Raw genomic sequence first — 17,632 nt, 5'->3', positions numbered from 1 at the left:
CAGTGCTCCTTCATGTGTGAGTCCATCACCGCATAGTGCCGGCAGAAGTGGTGTGCCATACGCTGCATGTGCAAACTGTAAGGGACGCCGATCATCTTGATGCCATGGGGGCCCGGTACAGCTCGGTCGATATGGATGGGACAAAGGTCGGGAGCAATGTAGGGTGGTTGGTGGGGAGGCTGCGGAGACTGCGGAGATGGCGGACTTTCGACCTCAGAGGGGGGCAGGGTGGTGGTGGGCGCCATGAGAGAGGACGATGACGATGATGATGATGATGACGACTCTCTGAACTGGCTGCTGCCGCTGCTGCGCTGTGAAAGCAATCCAATCCAGGACTCCACCGGGTCCCGACCGGCTGCTCCCTCTCCCTGTTTCATGGCTCTGCCGGTCAACACAGCACAGCCATCACGGCAAGGCCCCCGCTTCAACTCCATCACCGAGGATGTGGATCGCACCGCTTGGGCAAATCGGCTCTGTGTTCATTTTGCCACATGTGTTTGGGCTTCAAAAAAGCAGTGAGTGGTTGGCAGCCGCCTGTCACATACTGTGTATGTCTCGACCTCCCAGCCTCCCTCGGCTGCATCCGCCCCGTCGTCTTCCATATCAGCCTCCTCCTCCCTCACCCCCCGTGTAATGACAACGACCAACAGCACTTTTCCCTGGCCGCCCACCATCACTACCCACAGCAACAGCCATGCAGGAACCTCCTCCATATGACAGCACCGACATATGACTGTAAAACGTCCGTCTGCCTCAGGTGCAACAAGCGAACTACAGTAACGGTCGGTCATGATCCTCATCCGAGGGGTCGGCAGACGGATTTGAACACGGATTCTCTGGGAGCAGAAGTCAGGCCTTAACCTCTGCCAGCCACCTGCCGATGGTGCCTGTGCCGTATATGTCTACGTGTGTTTTTTATTTATGTCGGGTTCAGGTTCCAGTTCAGTGAAGAGTTAATAGAGTACTGGCGTCCTGTTCGGGCTCGGATTTGTCTGCATTGTGTTCAGTGTGCCTCTTGGGTTTGGGTTTTGGGCACGTATGGCGTGGGGGTTTGAGCTTGAAGGGTTCGGGTGTATATCCGGTTCCTTAGATAGGAAGGAATAGGTATCGTGCGCCACACGTAGGCCGGTATCCAGTGCCGGGAAGGTTTTGCCTTGACTCCTTGGATCCCTTTCCCTGTCTCCACGTTAGCCTGGTACCGATTTCGTGCAGGGAATGGGAGAGGCGCACAACTAGGTGCTTTGTGTTTGTTCGCACAGAGGACGGTGCTGTGTTTTGATGATACGCCTCTTTGCAAATCAATGACGTTATAGCATGGCATGACTATTCAAGCTGAAAATTTTGTGAACTATGTAAGTCCACGTTGAACTTGAAGAAATTTGTCATGGCAACTAGAGTCAGCTTCAACTTCCAAACTGTTAAAGAGCGGTCCAATCCCTTTCACATATGGCACGATAATTTAATCTCCGAAGGAAGCCACATTACATCCTGTTATGGTGCGATGTCTGGCTTGGCTGTCACGCAGCTCCATGTGCTCAGTCTCATGGAAACAAAAAGGAGAACGCCAGGTTGAAGTTACTTCCGTGAGGCGCGAATATTATGGTGACTAGAGGGCACACTGTCTGTTATATACCGATGAATCTGTTCAGAACCGCCCCAGGCTCCAAGACATCTTCATTTGCTTTGGGTATGCCAGATTTCAATATGTATGGTAAGCCTGTCATATAGGTTGGCAGTTGTGATGCAAACCCTGCTTGCCCTGCTCCAGCGCACATACAGGCAAGTCCGCATCTGATGGTGCCGTACGAGCTGTGGAAGCGAAGCACGCGAAGCATGGCGCATGGCAGAAAGCGCTCATCGAATGCAAGACTTAATAGCACAATTTCCATTAGTTTGTTAAATTCTTTTTTCACGGATGATGGCTGCCGCAGTGTGTTGTGCCTTTCACTGATTACTTTTGAACCAAGCTGAGGCGCAGGTGATGAGCCGAATCGTGCAACCAATCATACTTCTAGGTGCCCTTATGCATTCAGGCAATTCAGTCGTTCGGGCATCATTGGTGCCCCCCTCTCTGCCTGTCCATGGACCTTATCTTTGGGCAGTCTGAACTACTGTTCATATTACCATTTCATAGCATGTGCAAAGGGTACCGGACGGACCTATCTGCGGCTTCGGCTTTGGAAAATGGCTCTCCAGCCGAGCAGCACAACGGATACTATTAGGAAACAACAGTACCCACCTTTCGTAGAGGCGATTCTTAAGTCGGCTCGAGATGATTTGCCGACCGAGCGGTGTTTTCCGGAGTTTTCGCAAGCCGAACTTGAGAAAAGACTCAACGCTTTGACCTCGACTTATAAAAAATTTACTGGTGATCCAAGTAGACTAGAAGCCCAGCTCAGGCCTCTTGCGGTAGAGCTACGGTGGCGGCAACTGGATGGGCCCCTGGTGAGCAAACCCGGCCTCGCCGGCGGGAGGCAGCGGTTCATGCCCCTACCTCAAGCTGTCCCAACAAACTGTGCAGGTCAAGGAGACCCAGGATACAGGCCATGGGTACACGGCAGACGCTGCTGCCGTGCCTGTATCTCAGCAGCCGCACATCCAGGCTCACGTCCCGCAACTCACGCGCCCGGTACAGGTGGGGGGGTGCGTGCGTGAAGTGGAATGACGTGATTTCTCAACCCCCCATACTCAATTATCATAACGAATCTGTCCCCATTTCCCTCCCACCCCCAGGGAAACACCATTGGTGCACGGCACCTGCAGCGGCATCTGAGTAAGCCGGACTTGTTTGCACGTTTGCTTGTTGGGTTACCGTAGGGTCTCTTCGGTTAGATCCTTCACGGCCTTACGGAAATGCAACCATGTGGTGTCTATTTCAGGGTCCAGCCAACAGCCTTCACTCCAAAACGTCAGCACGCGGGCGGCAGTGCAGGTGGCTGCAGGTAGGTAAACCCCCTTCAAGTGGGCTAGCAGTGCGGCCTTCGTGCTGCTGCTGCTGCTGCTGCTGCTGCTGCTGCAGCACTCAAAGCATGAGTATTGCGCTCTTGCACATTAGGTTATTACTGCTGCGCACACATGGCACCAAATGTCCTCACAGACACGTTGTGATGGTGCCAGCAGTAGCAGCTGACTCTCCGTGCCCGGACAAATATGGTGCAGGGCCAGGCCAGCCCGCGACTGCGGCTCGCGGCCATGGGCAACAGCAGCCGCGGTGAGAATTACACGACTTGCGTGAGACTACTCGGGACGGCCTTTCTAAGCAAAAAAAGCTTACTAAACCAACGTGCACGGTGTACGCAGGAAATGCAGTTTCTGCAACAAGCCCATTACCTTAATTGGCCCCATGCGCCCCGGGGTAAGCCTGGTGATGACTATGCCACGTGTTGCCGTGTAATGAATAGCATACGGCGTTTCGTCGGCCATTTTGCCATTTACCTCTGCGTGCGTCTCCCATCTGCGTTGTAGGACAACCTGACGTGCCAGCAATGCCGCCAGGTTGCCCAGACCGGCCAGGCGGCCTCTATGCATATGCAGGTAGGAATCCCGCTGGGAGGTAATATCACTGGCCGTGGCGGCTGTCGCCATGTCGGGGCTCTCGGACTGTTCGATCTTCCGATTATGTAGGCACCAAGGCCAAGTAGGTAGGGCCTTTCGGCAAGTGCTGACCCTTCGTGCCTTGAGCAGGCATTACTCACCAACGCAGGGCCTATGTAACCCTGGCTGTGGCTGTGGCTGTGGCTGCGGCTGCGGCTGCGGCTTACCCCCCATACTGCGACCCATGTGTGTACTGGTGCAGGCGCCCACGCTCAAACATCAGCCACTGCGGGGGTTATCTACTGCTGGTCCGTCTTTCAACCGGTTGGCCAACCCGCGGCCTATGCAACAAAGCTCTTTCTACGGGTCCGGCGATGGCGGCAACACCGGTGGTCGCGGTCTTGATTTGAGAGCGCCAATTGTCAGTGCGGCGGTTGTGCCGGCAGCCGCAGCCGCAGCGCAGGAGGAGCAGCAGGCGGCCAGCAGGACGAGACGCGGCCAGCAGCTACTACTCCTGCAGCAGCAGCAGCAGCAGCAGCAACAGCAGCAGCAGCAGCAACAGCAGCAGCCTGTCTTCAGGCGTTCGGTTTCAGACGCTGCGGACGAGGAGCCCTCGCAGTTGGGGAGGCGGACAGCAGGCGCTGCGAAGGCGCGCGGCCGGCGCTCGGCGCCAGTCGAGCCTGAAGACAAGATGCAGGTGGGAGTGTTACTGGCGCAGGGCCGTCCGTTAAAAGCCTCTTATGGGAGTTGTGTTCCCATCGGGTAACACCGGATTGGGTCGGCATTTTATGGCTGACAAGTTTGAACCCTGTGCTTTCTTGAACCCGAGCTGGCTTGAAGGCATATGCCCTGGGTTTGCAATCCATAGGTTAACATTGAAAGGTGCGCTGATGTCGCGTTTGAAGTTCCTGGGGCAACGAAGGTGTCATTCTGCCGCATGTGGCTTGCCCAGCTTTATATTTGTCCACATGGATCCAATTTTTTTAGGCGGCGCAAGGTGCAAAGAACCGCGTTGCACCTGGCATTGACTTTGCAAAACACATCTTTGCTGCGCTCGTCTTTTGCTCGTTCCTTTTCTTCCATGCAGATTGACCTGGTGGACAGCAGCGATGACGACGGTGGTGCTAACGCGGATGCTGCCCAGCGCGTCAAGACCGGTAGCGAGGCAGGCCCCGGTCCGTCCTCAGCAGCAGCAGCAGCAGCAGCATCGACAGCCGCAGCAACGGGGCTGTCCGGACGCGGCCAGAAGAACAAGTTCGACAAGCTATCAGCCCAGGTAGCCGGGCTCAAGTGCTGCTTTCCGAAAGAAGGCGGCAAGCACAGCGTGCAGGTGTTCGCGGAGGACTTGGCACGGCTGGACAGTGGCGAGTTCTTGAACGACACCTGCATTGACTTTTACTTGAAGTGAGTGCGGTAGCCGTTCCATGGGGTCCAGGGTGGTTGGGCCGTTAGGCCGCTCACGGAAAGTCAGTCATCCGTTGGGTTTGGGTAACGAGCGAGTGAGTAGTACCTAATCGGACTCAGAGCAGCCACACAACAGGAATATCAGGGTATCAGGCACTGGCAAGCGCCGTAGCAAATGTGGGCCGTGGCGGGCTGTTGTTGGCGTCATGGCGGGATGATGACAGCAGAGCCCTCGGTCCTGCAGGTCAGCGCATCAATACACTGATGTGCTGTTGTGCTGCTGTGCTGCTGTGCTGCTACCGTCCCACAGTGGGTTGTTTTATGGAGCTGTGCCCGTTCTCACTCTGCTTGTCATACACACGTGCGCACCGTCATGATGCCTTGCAGGTACATTGAAGCTCACCTGCAAACCGAAATTCGGCGGCGGTACCACTTCTTTAACTCGTTCTTCCTCAAGAAGTTACAGGAGAAGCCGGCCAAGGGCGTGAAGCTGTCCAAGGCTGAGCGCTTGAAGCTGGACCACGAGCGTGTTAAAAAGTGGACCAAGGTAACGATACCAAGTAGTTGGGTCTAGGGTACTAGCTGTTCACACTCAACAGCTCTCGTGGGCTGCAGTTGTGCCAAGGAGTGCATCTGGCCACTAACGCAAAGGTACCCAACCAAGTGCGCCAACCGGGTGGGTTTGTAGCACAGCTCCGTGTTAATCAAATGGTTCGGCGTCTGCAGGCCCGCAAAGCTGGTTGGTGTGACATGACGCTGATGCGGATCTCTCTGAATGTGTTTCTATATGTGCAGAGAAGGGGAATAGGAATAACCCTTTCCCGCGACTCCCATGCCCTTGTGAAGCCCCTGTGCTCCATTCATTAATGCGCCGAGCCACATTCCCGCTGGAAGATACCCGTGGCGTGGCGTGCCGTGCCTGTCGTTCTTACTTCTGGTCCCCCGTTCGAAGGGGACACAGACCTTTGGAGGATGACGAAGAAGAACCTTAGAGGATGAAGGGAACCCGAAGAGGGGTCAGTCGTCATCCCCTCCCTAACGTCCTAATGAAACTACTACTACTACTGCACAACGGCAGTTAAACACCGTGTTCGCGTCCCGCTCATCCTGCTTGGCTCCCGTTGCCCCTCTCAACTCCACACCGGCGATTGACTTTTAACACCAGCACGTGGACCTGTTCTCCAAGGACTTCATCTTCGTGCCCATCCACGGCACCCTGCACTGGTCGTTGGTGCTGATCTGCCACCCGGGCAACGTGGTGCAGCAGGCGGATCACCTGCGGCCACCTGAGGGGGGTCCGGAGGGCTCCCGGGATGAAGGGGGGGGCGCCGGCACGCCGCTGCTGCTGCACCTGGACTCGCTGGACGGTAAGGCACTTGGCGCGAACAACACACACACACACACACAAAAAGCACACACGCGGGGTCGTGTGGTGCTATGTGACAATGAAGTAGTTTGGGGCGCCTGGCGATATTTGCCACCACGGTCAGCTGAAGCCGGTGTTGGGGACGGGTCTGATTGGACTCTAAAACCGTTTCATGTGATGAAGTGTTGCACATTTGGATCATGATAAAAAAGAATTCCCAGCTTTTGAGAGTGGAATGGCTCACTTAACAGCTATTGTAGCAATATATCGGTCAGCAGGGAGCCGGGCCTTTAACAGAGGTGCTTCATCAACACCGCTTCCCGCTTCCGTTATGCCACGTGTATCAGCCTGAAAAAAAGCTGAGTCCCCTTTATCCCGTTTACTTATTCAACACTGTCATCCCTTTATGCGCACTACGCAGGCAACCACGCTCCGAAGGCTATCTTCGAGGCGCTGCGCAGCTATTTGGAGCACGAGTGGCGGAGGAATATGGAGGACGAGACGCAGGATTCGGTTCCGCGGCGGTGGAAGGCACGGTTCCTGGCTGCTGGCCGGGATGTGCCGGAAGTGCGTTTCACGCTGCAGACGCTGCCGGGCCTCAGCATGGCGGCCCGGCTGCCGAAGCAGGACAACCATACGGATTGCGGCCTGTTCCTGCTGTCTTACGTCGACTTCTTCGTGGCCGCCAACCCCCGATGCATCGTCAGCGAGGGAAGCAACGCTCAGAGTAGGTGCATCGAAGTGCGCCGGCAGGGATTCCGATTTCCGTAGTCGTCATCCTGAGCTCCTGAACTCACCTCAAAAATCCTATTTATGTCCATTACCCTGCAAAGAGGGCGGCAGTACTCTAGGCGCAACCGCACAGTTGCAGGGCGGCCTGCAGTCCCTGGCGGCGCATGGTTCCCCTGGTTTGGTAATTACCTGGTGCCGGCGTTTCCCAGCTCCCTGGCCCCTGTTAGGAAACTCGTTTCACGTGATGGCCATATAATCAGGACTGACGATATGCCTACATGTGTGGCGTTAGCAATACCAAACCGGTGCTGTTACCCCTTGGGTTTTAAGACCCGTTCCCCTTGCATCAAGTGTCGTGACTGGCTTCTTTCCAGCACCTGTGTCTGCATATTCTCCGCTACTCCGCGCCAACACCGCCACTTTCCTTGTTCATTGCGACCAAAAAGTGTTCGTACGCACAGGTAACCGCGCGCTTCCTCAGTCTCTCTCTTGAGACGTGTCAGCCGCGGTCCCTTCCGCGAGTCTGTAAGCGGTTTTACCCTTTATTACTCAAGAGGCCTGCGGCGCTTGCAAACCTGCTTGCGGATGCAGACGTGCACGCCCTGGACCCCCGGTCGGATGCGGCCAACGCAGCCACGCTGCTGCAGAAGAACTGGTTCCACAAATGCAACGCCGCGCGGCTGCGCGACCACTTGCGGGCGCTCGTCTGCAAGCTCATGCTGGAGTGCGTACCGGCGGAAGATCAGCGCTTCAAGACGCTCGAGTGCGTTGTGAACTCATACGCTGAGAAGCCCCACGAGTAAGTGTGCTGGTTAGGGTGGTGGGCTGCGCGCCGTCGCCACCGTCATGGCTGTGTGCAGTGCCAGGTGAAAGCAATTTACCTCTCTGGAGGGCGGTGCGGAGATGAGAAGAAGCCTGGCAGGAGATGAGTTGGGATGCGTGGCTCTCACCTTGCTTTAGGTTCAACCTTTTTATTATTTTGCAGCCTCTTATTTTTATCCTCTATCTTCCAGCATTATGACGTATTGGTGTAACTTATCCGGCAGTATTGACCTTGGATCTGGTAGCCGATGTATGCAAAGGGCTAACGCCGATGGGAGGTTAGCATAGCCAGCTACTGTGCAATGCCGCGGGGGATGCCAGCTACTGTGCGATGTGGAAGTCGAGCAATGATGTAGATGGCGAGAGGTTGCTGCGAGTGACGGCTGGATTGAAGTATGCGCGTGGCGATGGATTGCACAACGTTCACGCACAACGTTCACGCACAACGTTCACGCACGACGATTTGACCGGGGCGACATCGCCGTGTGTGTGTATATGTGTGTGTGTGTTCTGCATGTCGCTTACTTTAACATCCTCATGCATCTGAACCACTGAACATGCGCCACTGAACATGCGCTGCTTGCAGGATGGGCCAGCGGTACCTGCAGCCCGAGGAGTATCTAAAGTACGTGACGATGCGGCCCAATGAGCCATGGCCTATCCTGGACGATGGCGTCCTCTCCAACGAGTCGGACCATGAGGTGCGTGCGTGCGCGTCAACGTGGGTTGGCAAGCCACCCTGCATGGTGGCTTGCTTGTCTTGTCTTGTCTTGTCTTGGCCTGTCCCTTCATGGCCTTCATGGTTCTATTCTCAGAAAGCGGCGGCGGGGAGGGCACATGCTCGCTGCCGTTTTTGCAAGGGGAACTGGCAGGCGCATTGTGACCCTCCGCCCTCCGCCAGTGGCAAGAAGCAAGCACGCAGGTCACGGCTTGTGTTCCGCATGTATGTATGTATGTACGCCTTGCCCACATTTTCTATTCCTCGCTCGCTCCTCTCGCACGTAGGGCCATATGGAGGACCCCGTTGTCGTTCTCCAGAACCCGACGCGTCACATGACGCGGCTGGCTGCGAAGCAGGCTGGCGTTGCGCCCGCCGCCGCACTTCCAACCTCAGGCAATCGCCGACGCAAGGTAGGGTGAGAACGGCCTGAACTGGGAGGCCACTGGTGGGGAGCAGTGTGACTTACATTCTGGAACCGGCTAGCCTTTTATTATTACGCTAAGCCACGCAGCCTGGCAAGGGGAGCTGCTGCTGGGAGCCACGGCGTCGCCCGTCCCGACGGCCCTCCGTGTGGCTGGCGCACAGGGCGTATCGTGGGTGCTTTCAGCGGTACTTACCGGCATTGGGGCGGTCACCGGCAGCCTTTTCGGCAGCGCAACCGCAACCACTGCAGGGGCCATGCGATCACTTGGCGTCCTATCCGGCGTCCTCCGCGCGCAGGGCTCCGCCGCCAGCGAAGCTGCACCCGCACCCCCGTCACAGCCTCCCGGCCCCGCGACCAACCCGGAGTCCGTGGTCGACCTGTCCACCCCCGACAAGGTCGGGGATGTCCCCCGGGCGACAGCGGCGGTGATGGCAGGCCCGACAGAGCAGGCGCCGGCTGGCGGCAGCACGGCTGCTGCGGCGGGCCCCCAGGCCGGCGAGGCGCCTCCGATTGCACGGGCGAAGGCGGAGTCCATGGAGATTGAGGACGAGGAGCATGAGGACGACGAGGGTGTGGAGCTGGTGGCCGTCAGCCATGGGCCCGCTAGCGGCGGCGAGGCTCGGTAAGGCACAAGGAGTGTTAAGGGGTCGTTTGAATGCAAAAAGGTGTACTTGCTTTGGCTGTCCTGTAAGTATCGAAAGCTGCGTAGGAGAGGTGGTAAATGAGTTGCCTACTGCTGGGGCAAATTGCGAGAATCGTCCGGGGTGGGTCCTTGGTACGTCGGGTCATGGTAAGGACGGGTCATGGTGTGGAGCCGCCAGTGCTTCCGATTTCTTCTCAGGTAGGACGGGCAACTGCCTTTCGTCCTCCCTTGTGCAGGTCTGACGACCAACCCGCGGCCAAGCGGCCCAGGCTCCTGGCGGAGGCGGTGCCTGAGACACTGGCACAAGGTGAGGGCGGGAATGCACGAAGTATATTTATATTATTGGTATGTTATATTCCCCGTCGAGCGCTGCTTCAAAGTGGTATACAGCCACTTTTCGAGATCACTGTTTCGAGATCTTCCGGGGGCTGCAGCTCAAGTTGTTGCGCCCGCCATATGTCCATACTGTTGCCGGAAAGGAACGATGTCGATGACGAGCCCGGTTGCAGCCCGTTGGGGTTGCTGGTGCTCGGCTGGTCTCCGAATGCACTTCCGTCTGTGTTTGTTGCATTGGCAATAGTTCCATGATCACACCAGGTCCTAAGTCAGTCAGGTCCTCAGTTAAGCTGATCAGAGGGCTTGAGATGCTTTTTACCCTCGCCTGCATTCCATCTTGTCTTGGTGTATTCCTTCCACAGTACCAGCAACAACGGGCCGTGGCGCTGCAGCAAAGGTGGAGGTGGAGGTAGAGGACCTGGGGGCGAGCTCGAGTGATGAGGACAAGGACTCGCCGCCTCGGCGACCGCGTAGCCGCTGGAGCACGGGACGAGGATGCAAGCAGGGGGACCTGCACGGGGCGCCTCCTTCTGGGTCCGTAGATGATGTTGGCGCAGATGGCCAGAAGGTAGCAGGTCAGGATGTGCCGCCCTCACAGGAGGACCCGGAGGCGCTCCCCAAGCACGGTGCGGCGGCGGCGGCCATCGCAGCGCAGCCGGTGGCGGCAGCACCACCCGGGGGGGTCCGAGGAGAGCTGCCGTGCCCTGACTCTGGTGCTCCGGATGAAGGAGGAGGGGCCAGCGGCGGATCCAGGACAAAGAAGTTCTGCCGCAAGGTTAAGAGGGGTCCTGAGGCGCCTGGCGGAACCGCTCCTCCACCCGGCGGATACCGACGCGGGCTACAAACCGAGGATACTGGGGTGGCAAGCCACGCCCAGGTCGAGCAGCCGCCCATCAACGGTTTGGTCCTTGGGGACAGTGAGGACATTGGCGAGGACGACATCAACCAAGATCCGGCATGGTTGCTAGAGCATCAAGCCAGGTTTAACCTCAGCGCTGGTGGTGGTGGTGGCGGTGGTGGTGGTAGTGGTGGTCATGAGAGCAGCTCAGGCAGCGAAGATGAGCGAGGCGCTCTGCAGTCGGTTGCGGATCGAGGACGTGAACCAGGAGGGCGCGTGAAGCCCCACCCCCCGGATCCGCAGCAGAAGCCACAGCGAGCTGGATGCGGGCCAGTCGCCGACGCTGCTGGGGCTGCTGGGCCGCCGGCACGAGGCCAAGGCGCGACGCTGGGGGGGCCCTGCCGCAAGCACACACGTTTTCCGGATGATGGTGCGGAGCCGATCACCAAAATGGTTCCCATCCGCCCTGAAGAGGTGCGCGCGGCTAGGTGGAGGGAGGTCTGTTGGCAATAGCGGATGGTCTGAAACCCCCATACAACACACACACTTTCTCTCAGTCTGGTAACCTCTGTCTCGCACCTTGCAAGTACGGGCGCATGTACGGGCGCGTCTACCCGTTGACGCGCGGTGCACCGATTCTTCGGGGGGTAGGGAGTCTTTAGGAGTGCTCCGCGACAGTGTAGTTCATGGCGGCTACCGCCAGCAGTACATGGCTTTTCTGAGTTGGCTCGGTGGTTCCCCTCGTTGGGAAACAAATTAGGATGATGTTGCCTTATTGGGCGTTGAGCTGTTGCGTTACGTTTGAGTGGAACGTTTTTGGCTGGCACGGTGCCATCGTGTTCAGGAAAAAGTCCTTGGGAACGGCCTGGCCCTGGCACGATCCCGGCCATGGGCGTGTTGCATGGTTATATAACCTAACTAACTGATTATGAAGCACTTACCTGACCGGCTGTCACACTGCATGGTTATTCACAGCACAGCTATATATATATATATATAGCACACAGCACACACATATATATGTACAGTGCGTGACGCCTTGCGACCATTTCAACAGCTTTTGTGGGCTGTTTTGCATGTTTACAGAGCGCAGTTGAGACGCGTGGTCCCTCGCTGGGAACGTTTTGGGACCTCAATTGTTTACAATGCAGTGCAGCAGTGCCGTCGCATATATACCAGACCGCGCGTTAAGCGACAGTTGCCGCGTGTAACTTTCCACCTCTGGCTTCGCGGCGCTCTCTCTTTCACGCAGCAAAGCTCTTGCTTTCAGTGCCTCGAACTTGTTGCTCACTTTGCTCAAGTCCGAATCCGTCGCGAATTAGTCCTGCGCTGCGCCGTCTACGGCCTGTTCTTTACGTGTAGGCACCGCCGCCATCACCGCCGCCGTCGCCACCGCCGCCCCGGCCCCACACCGGCGCTGCACAGCAGCCTCAGCCGCAGCCTCAGCTTGAGGCGTACAGCATAGAGGACTCGGACAGTGATAACAACCCGGACCGTGCAAAGCGAAGGCGCTGCGGTGAGGAGGATGCCGCAATGTCTGCGTATCCTCCTGCAATGGAGTCGTCCGCACACTGGCAAGTTAGTGTGGTTGGTGTGGGCGACTCACAGGCAGCCATTGATGCTGCTGTCGATGGCGCACTGCAGGGAACCCCGCAGGGCCGCTGCACGCTTCCAGTAACCCACCAGCAGCAGCAGGAACAGCCAATGAGTAACGGCCAATTGAGCGAGCAGGTGGTGGCTTCCAACCGAGATGTACCCACACCCGGCATTGCGACCCAGGCGCATCAGCCGATCGCGGAGCACATAGCACCTGGCCCCGCCGTCGCTACTCCCTTCACCGCGTGCAGGAAGCCAGCTCTGATGGTGTCACGCTTCGCGCAGAAGCACTTGTCGCGGCCGAGAGCCGCGCACGCTGCTGCTGCGGCTGCTGCGGTTACCATTGCCGGTGCAGCAGCAATTACCGGTGCAGGAGCTGCCGCCACTGCGACGCGAGCTGCGGCGTCTGCTGATGTAAAAGGCGCTGCTGCAGCCACTGCTACTACTCATACTCATACTCACGCTCATACAGCCCGTCAGCCTTTGGAAGTGGTGGCTGCGTCAGCATCAGCCGCTCGACCGCTTGACGTCTCCGGTGCTCGCGAGCACGTGGACGCCAAGGCCATCTCTCGCCGTGATGTGGACGATGATGATGATGAGGAGGAGGAGGTGGAGGAGGTGGAGGACGGCCCATACGCTGATGATTTGTCCGCTAACCTGGACTACCCACCGACTCGGGGAGCCCATGCCTCAACCTCCATGCGGTGGTCCGCGCAGGAGTCCCCTCCTCTGTCCTCGAAGAGGCTCACCGCCCACGGCACCCAGGTCCCTGACCTGAGCCGTCCAGCCAACGGCTCGCAGGCACATGGAGCCCAGGGATCCCACCAACAGCAGCCGCCGCCGCCGCCGCCGCCGCCGCAGCAGCAGCCGCACGACCACGTTTACCAGCGTCAGCACCAGCACCACACTGGTGACCCGCATGTGCCTCAGACACACCAGGCGGGCCCAGTGGGCAGCCTGGCGCGGATGATTCACGCATTGCCGGCGCTGATGGGGGAGGAGGGCGTGGGCTCAGGGTCCCAGGGATTTAGCCACGGCGGTGACGTAGGGACAACGTCGCACGGCGCCGCTTCCTCAGCCCTTCCTCAGCCCTCCGGCAGCGCCGTCTCGCATCAGCGGGAGAGCTTCGTCGACACGCAGCTTTGTGGATGGAACCCGCAGTCATTGCCGCCTTTCTTGCCGCCGCAGCTGCAACAGCAGTGGCAGCAGCAGCGTGTGCTGCCAATGGGCTTACTTAAGCCGGTCTATCCAAACACCCGCACGGCTCGCACCGCCGTTGCAGATCTGCCTGCAGCAGCTTCGCATCGTCATAAAGACCTGAACGGTGGTGTTCGTAACCAGGCGTCTGAGGCGCCGAGCTGGGCAGGGGACGAGTCGCAGGGCCGCACAACTGATGGGCATGCTGTCAGCGTCCACAGGCCAGCGTCATTCGGTGGTGGCGCTGAGCAGCACCTGCAGGGCTGGGCAGATACTCCTCGGCCGCCGCAGGCAGCGAAAGCGGGTGAGTTGGGACGGGGCGCGCGGGTCTGTGTGTGTGTGGTGGTCCGTGCGCTGTCCTTGCACACGACAATGCGGCGCAGTGATACCACCCGCGTTTCTTGGTTTTACGTTTCCGCTGCGCTCCGTTGGCAGAAGGATATCAGATGAAAAGCATAAGGGTATTTTGAGCACGCGGCCAGTACATGTGTGTATTTGGCTCGATGGAAACATCTCGAAAGCACGGGCTTCGCAGCACTGCATACTTGTTGTCTTCTCTTTGGTTCTCTTGCCTCGGTGCTCCCTGCAGTTTGTGCTCCTTTCATTGCGCCTGCGTTTTACAGAAAGCACCTACCCTTCCCTCTGTCCGCCAATTCCGCTCTCCCGCTCGACACGCACACACGCACGCACACAGGTGTGAACAGAATTAGGCAGGAGGCAGACAAGGTGAAAAAGAGGTGGAGAACCTCGGAACTAGGTAAGCAAGTGCAGTGAGGCTGCTTGGGTCCCACAAGACGTTTTTCACTGGCTCCGAAGAAGGTTTCGCGAGTGAGCACCGGCTTTGGGGCTTAGGTGTAGTTACGATCCCACGCTTTCAGGTCAAAGGGGAAGGGTCTTGAGGAAGGAATTCTCCTGCCGGGTGCGATGATGATGGCGGTGGTGACCTACCGGTTGAGTTCAGCAAAAGGCTCTCAGGTGGCGATTGATGTCCTCTTGCAACTCTTGAAGGAAGACTTGAAGGAAGGGCCCTTGAGGAAAAAAACATAATAATTCCGAAATCGTGGTTGATCACGCAAAGGCACACCACCTGCGCTGTAGAGCCGCCTGCTCACCCTCTCACCACCAGCCCAAGCACCTCTCAAGCCGCGGCTTCCTAGGCCAGCGATGCTATCTGAGCTTCATCCGCTGGTGGGTTCCACCACAGGTCGTGGAACCCAACCCCTGCCAGGCGGCGTGCCTTGGCACCTGCCCGGACCGGAGCTGGAGACAGTTGCGGTGACCAAAGGACCTCTGCCCACCGCGACACAGCCTGCACCGGCTGCCCTGTATGCGGGCACAAGCTGCACTTGCCAGCCGCAGGAGGCCGGCCCAAGCAGGGGGGATCCACACACTTGCGTTGCTGCAGGTCCCAGCCCCACCGGGGGCGACCGAAAGCGGCGGCGGCGGTCAGAGCTGGACAGCCTGGACAGCCAGCAGCAACTCCCCCCTGAGCGCGGGGATGCGGGGGCAGGGCCTGGGCAGCCTCATGCAGAAGGGTGCCCTCACAATCAACCGAAATGGCAGTCTCAGACTGAACTACAACAGCAGGGCGGCGGCGAAAGGGCTTCCGTAGCCTCCTACGCAACGGCAACCGCGGCCACCACAAGCCCCAAGGGCTCGCAGCCGCAGCCGCAGCCGCAGCCTGAGCAACTGGGGGAAGAAAGCCCTACCCTTAGCCCACAGCTTGTACTGGTGCTGGATTGCGGTGAGGGGTCCCAGGAGCAGCAGCAGCTGCAGCAGGACCAGGCTTTCAGGCTGGTGGAGTACGGTGGCTCACTGACGGCGGACGACGCGGCAGGGGCGTCTCAATCGCTGGGCGGCGAGGCATTGTCACCTGGCGGGATTCCGGGGACCCCCAGCGACATCCTTACAGAGCGCGACGGCACCGGAACAGCTTCACCTGCCCAACAGACGCAAATGCAGACGCAGACGCAGACGCAGGCTGCGGCTTCAACGCGAGGAGCTCTACATGCAACGGGCCCATTGGTGGCCGAGGACGCCTTCCGATCACTGCGCTGGCGGGAAGTCGCGAATGCATGTACCATGCTAGCAGTGAGCGAAGCGGCCGCGATAGGCCGCGTGTTATTTCCGCGCCCGGACTCCGCAGTGCAGACTCCGGGCGCTCCGACGGGTCCGACAGCCGGGCCCACTGCAGGTGCTGCGGCCGCTGCAGCTCAGGGACAGGGCCCGACCACCGCATCGGCCGTCGGGCCGGGTGGGCCGAGCAGCAGCTGTAGGCCGGCAGCCGGCGCCATGCAGTGCGTGTCGCGTTTGGACCTCACGGAAAAAGGAGCTTTTGAGAGAGGTGACCCACCGGCTGCAGCTGGCCGTCAGGGAGCGCAGGGGGCCGGGGCAGCTCAGGGGCTGATTCGTGCGGAGGTAGGAGCAGCAGAAGCGGCTTGGCAGGCAGCTGCGAGAGAGGTGGCGGGCAGGCCATTCGCTGATGTAGCGGCCGCAGCGGCAGCTACCTGCGGCTCGATAGGAAGGGGACGTGCAGTCGAAGCCATGCCATCCGACAGCCTGCTTTTTAGCCCGGGCAGCGGTGGGGAAGCTAGCGGACTCACCATTTCCATCGGAGATGATATGGAAGAGAACCAAGCGGCCCGCGAGGAACCGTGTAAAGACGAGCAGGTCAGCGGCGGCGGCGATGGAGGCGGACAGCCGCACCTGCGTGCGCAGGCTCAAGGGGAAGGAGGGTCTTCAGGGCAGGGCGTCGCCGATGGAGGGAGGCCGGCCGGTCGTGGGACGGAGAACGAGAGCGCGGGGCTAGAGGGTAGTCCAGAGGAAGAGGACAGCGTGGATATCGTGGAGGAATGGCGACCAGGCGATGCGACGGAGGAAGACAGCAGCGATGCCTTTGTGGACGGCAGAGGCACAGGGTCTGGGCGGGTGGGCAGTGTCTCGGCGATGAAGCACAAGGGGCCCGGCCGAGGCAAGCAGGCTGCGGGACGGCAGCCTACGGAGGGGTCGCGAAGGCGCCGCAGCGAAAGCGCGACGGGTCGCAGCAAGAGCCGGAAAGCCGGGCAGGCTGGTGGCAGCAGCAAGCCGTCATCGTCCACGAAGGGTGTGACACTCAGCCGTGGTGGCGCCGCTGCCGCCAGCCGCGGCGGCGGCAAGCCTCAAAACCAGCGCGGCAGCTTGGCCATCGACGCGCTGACGGGGCCCATGGACGCCTACTACGGCAGGGCGGAGCACGCTCGCAGAAACCCCAAGTCTACCGACGCCGGCCCTCCGGGGACGGGGCAATCCAGGGACGAGCCCTGCGACCTGACCTCCGAATAGCATGTCGGCGGAATGTGGCTTCGGGAGGCTATACTGTGCTTTAATGTGGTGGTGGTGGTGGTGATGGTGGTGGTGGGCGCTGACAAGCTTGGAAGAGGAATGGCCAGTGACTGGCTTAAAGCTGCGTGGTGCTGCTGCGGGGAGGACACGGGGAGGCAGCCACGGGGCAGAGCATCCCAGCTGCTTCGCCGTTGCGGCGCGCGGCGGTAGCGCATGGTGGCAGCCGGAGCGCTCTCTCTCTCTCTCTCTCTCTCCCTCTTTAGAAAATGGGGATGCGTGGATGGGGTTTGAGGGATGAGAATGGGGGTGGTTCAGGAACTGACAGGACGCTATTTGGGGCTTTTGGACTCCGATGGGTGGTAGCGCGTCTCATTTAAGAAGTTGTCTTGCTACGTGTGCCACGAGAGAGCGTGCCGCACTGAGGGTCCTGGAGGCACTTGAGGGCTTGAGGGGCCGCTGCACATGCTTTGCCGCCGTGCTCGTGTCCGGGGCCTTATTGAAGCAACCACGTGACGTGGTGTTTGGTTCCCTGCCTCGGGGCTGTCGGGCTGCACCCTCCACCCTGTGAACTGGTCATGGTCATTACGGTCATGCTCCTTGCAATTGCACGCCCGTTGCACTGGGGGTCCGGCGTGTTTTCAGCTTGGAACCTTTCACCAAGGCTTTTTTCGGGTGGTGCCGTGCCTTTGCGCTGTTTG

General features: G+C 59.2%; 1 protein-coding gene across 1 annotated transcript; it reads left to right on the top strand.

Annotated features, from left to right (window-relative positions):
• Nucleotides 1-131: 131 nt before the first annotated feature.
• On the top strand, nucleotides 132-16,934 carry VOLCADRAFT_86350 (uncharacterized protein; the record flags this gene model as incomplete). The annotated part of the gene is made up of 22 exons (XM_002946210.1): nucleotides 132-234; nucleotides 398-515; nucleotides 2,522-2,635; nucleotides 3,098-3,211; nucleotides 3,301-3,355; nucleotides 3,466-3,534; nucleotides 3,797-3,955; nucleotides 4,403-4,416; nucleotides 4,622-4,709; nucleotides 4,781-4,938; nucleotides 5,326-5,485; nucleotides 6,104-6,305; nucleotides 6,726-7,031; nucleotides 7,628-7,835; nucleotides 8,445-8,559; nucleotides 8,864-8,989; nucleotides 9,300-9,625; nucleotides 9,883-9,953; nucleotides 10,345-11,294; nucleotides 12,183-13,917; nucleotides 14,308-14,370; nucleotides 14,818-16,934. 22 exons carry the CDS (start codon nucleotides 132-134, stop codon nucleotides 16,932-16,934), a joined length of 7,371 nt encoding a protein of 2,456 aa, XP_002946256.1.
• Nucleotides 16,935-17,632: the final 698 nt, after the last annotated feature.

This window comes from Volvox carteri, assembly GCF_000143455.1.
Source record: "Volvox carteri f. nagariensis unplaced genomic scaffold VOLCAscaffold_1, whole genome shotgun sequence".
NCBI classification, from domain to species: domain Eukaryota; kingdom Viridiplantae; phylum Chlorophyta; class Chlorophyceae; order Chlamydomonadales; family Volvocaceae; genus Volvox; species Volvox carteri.
Note: the sequence above shows the minus strand (reverse complement) of the source record. Positions and strands in the feature narration are given on the sequence as shown.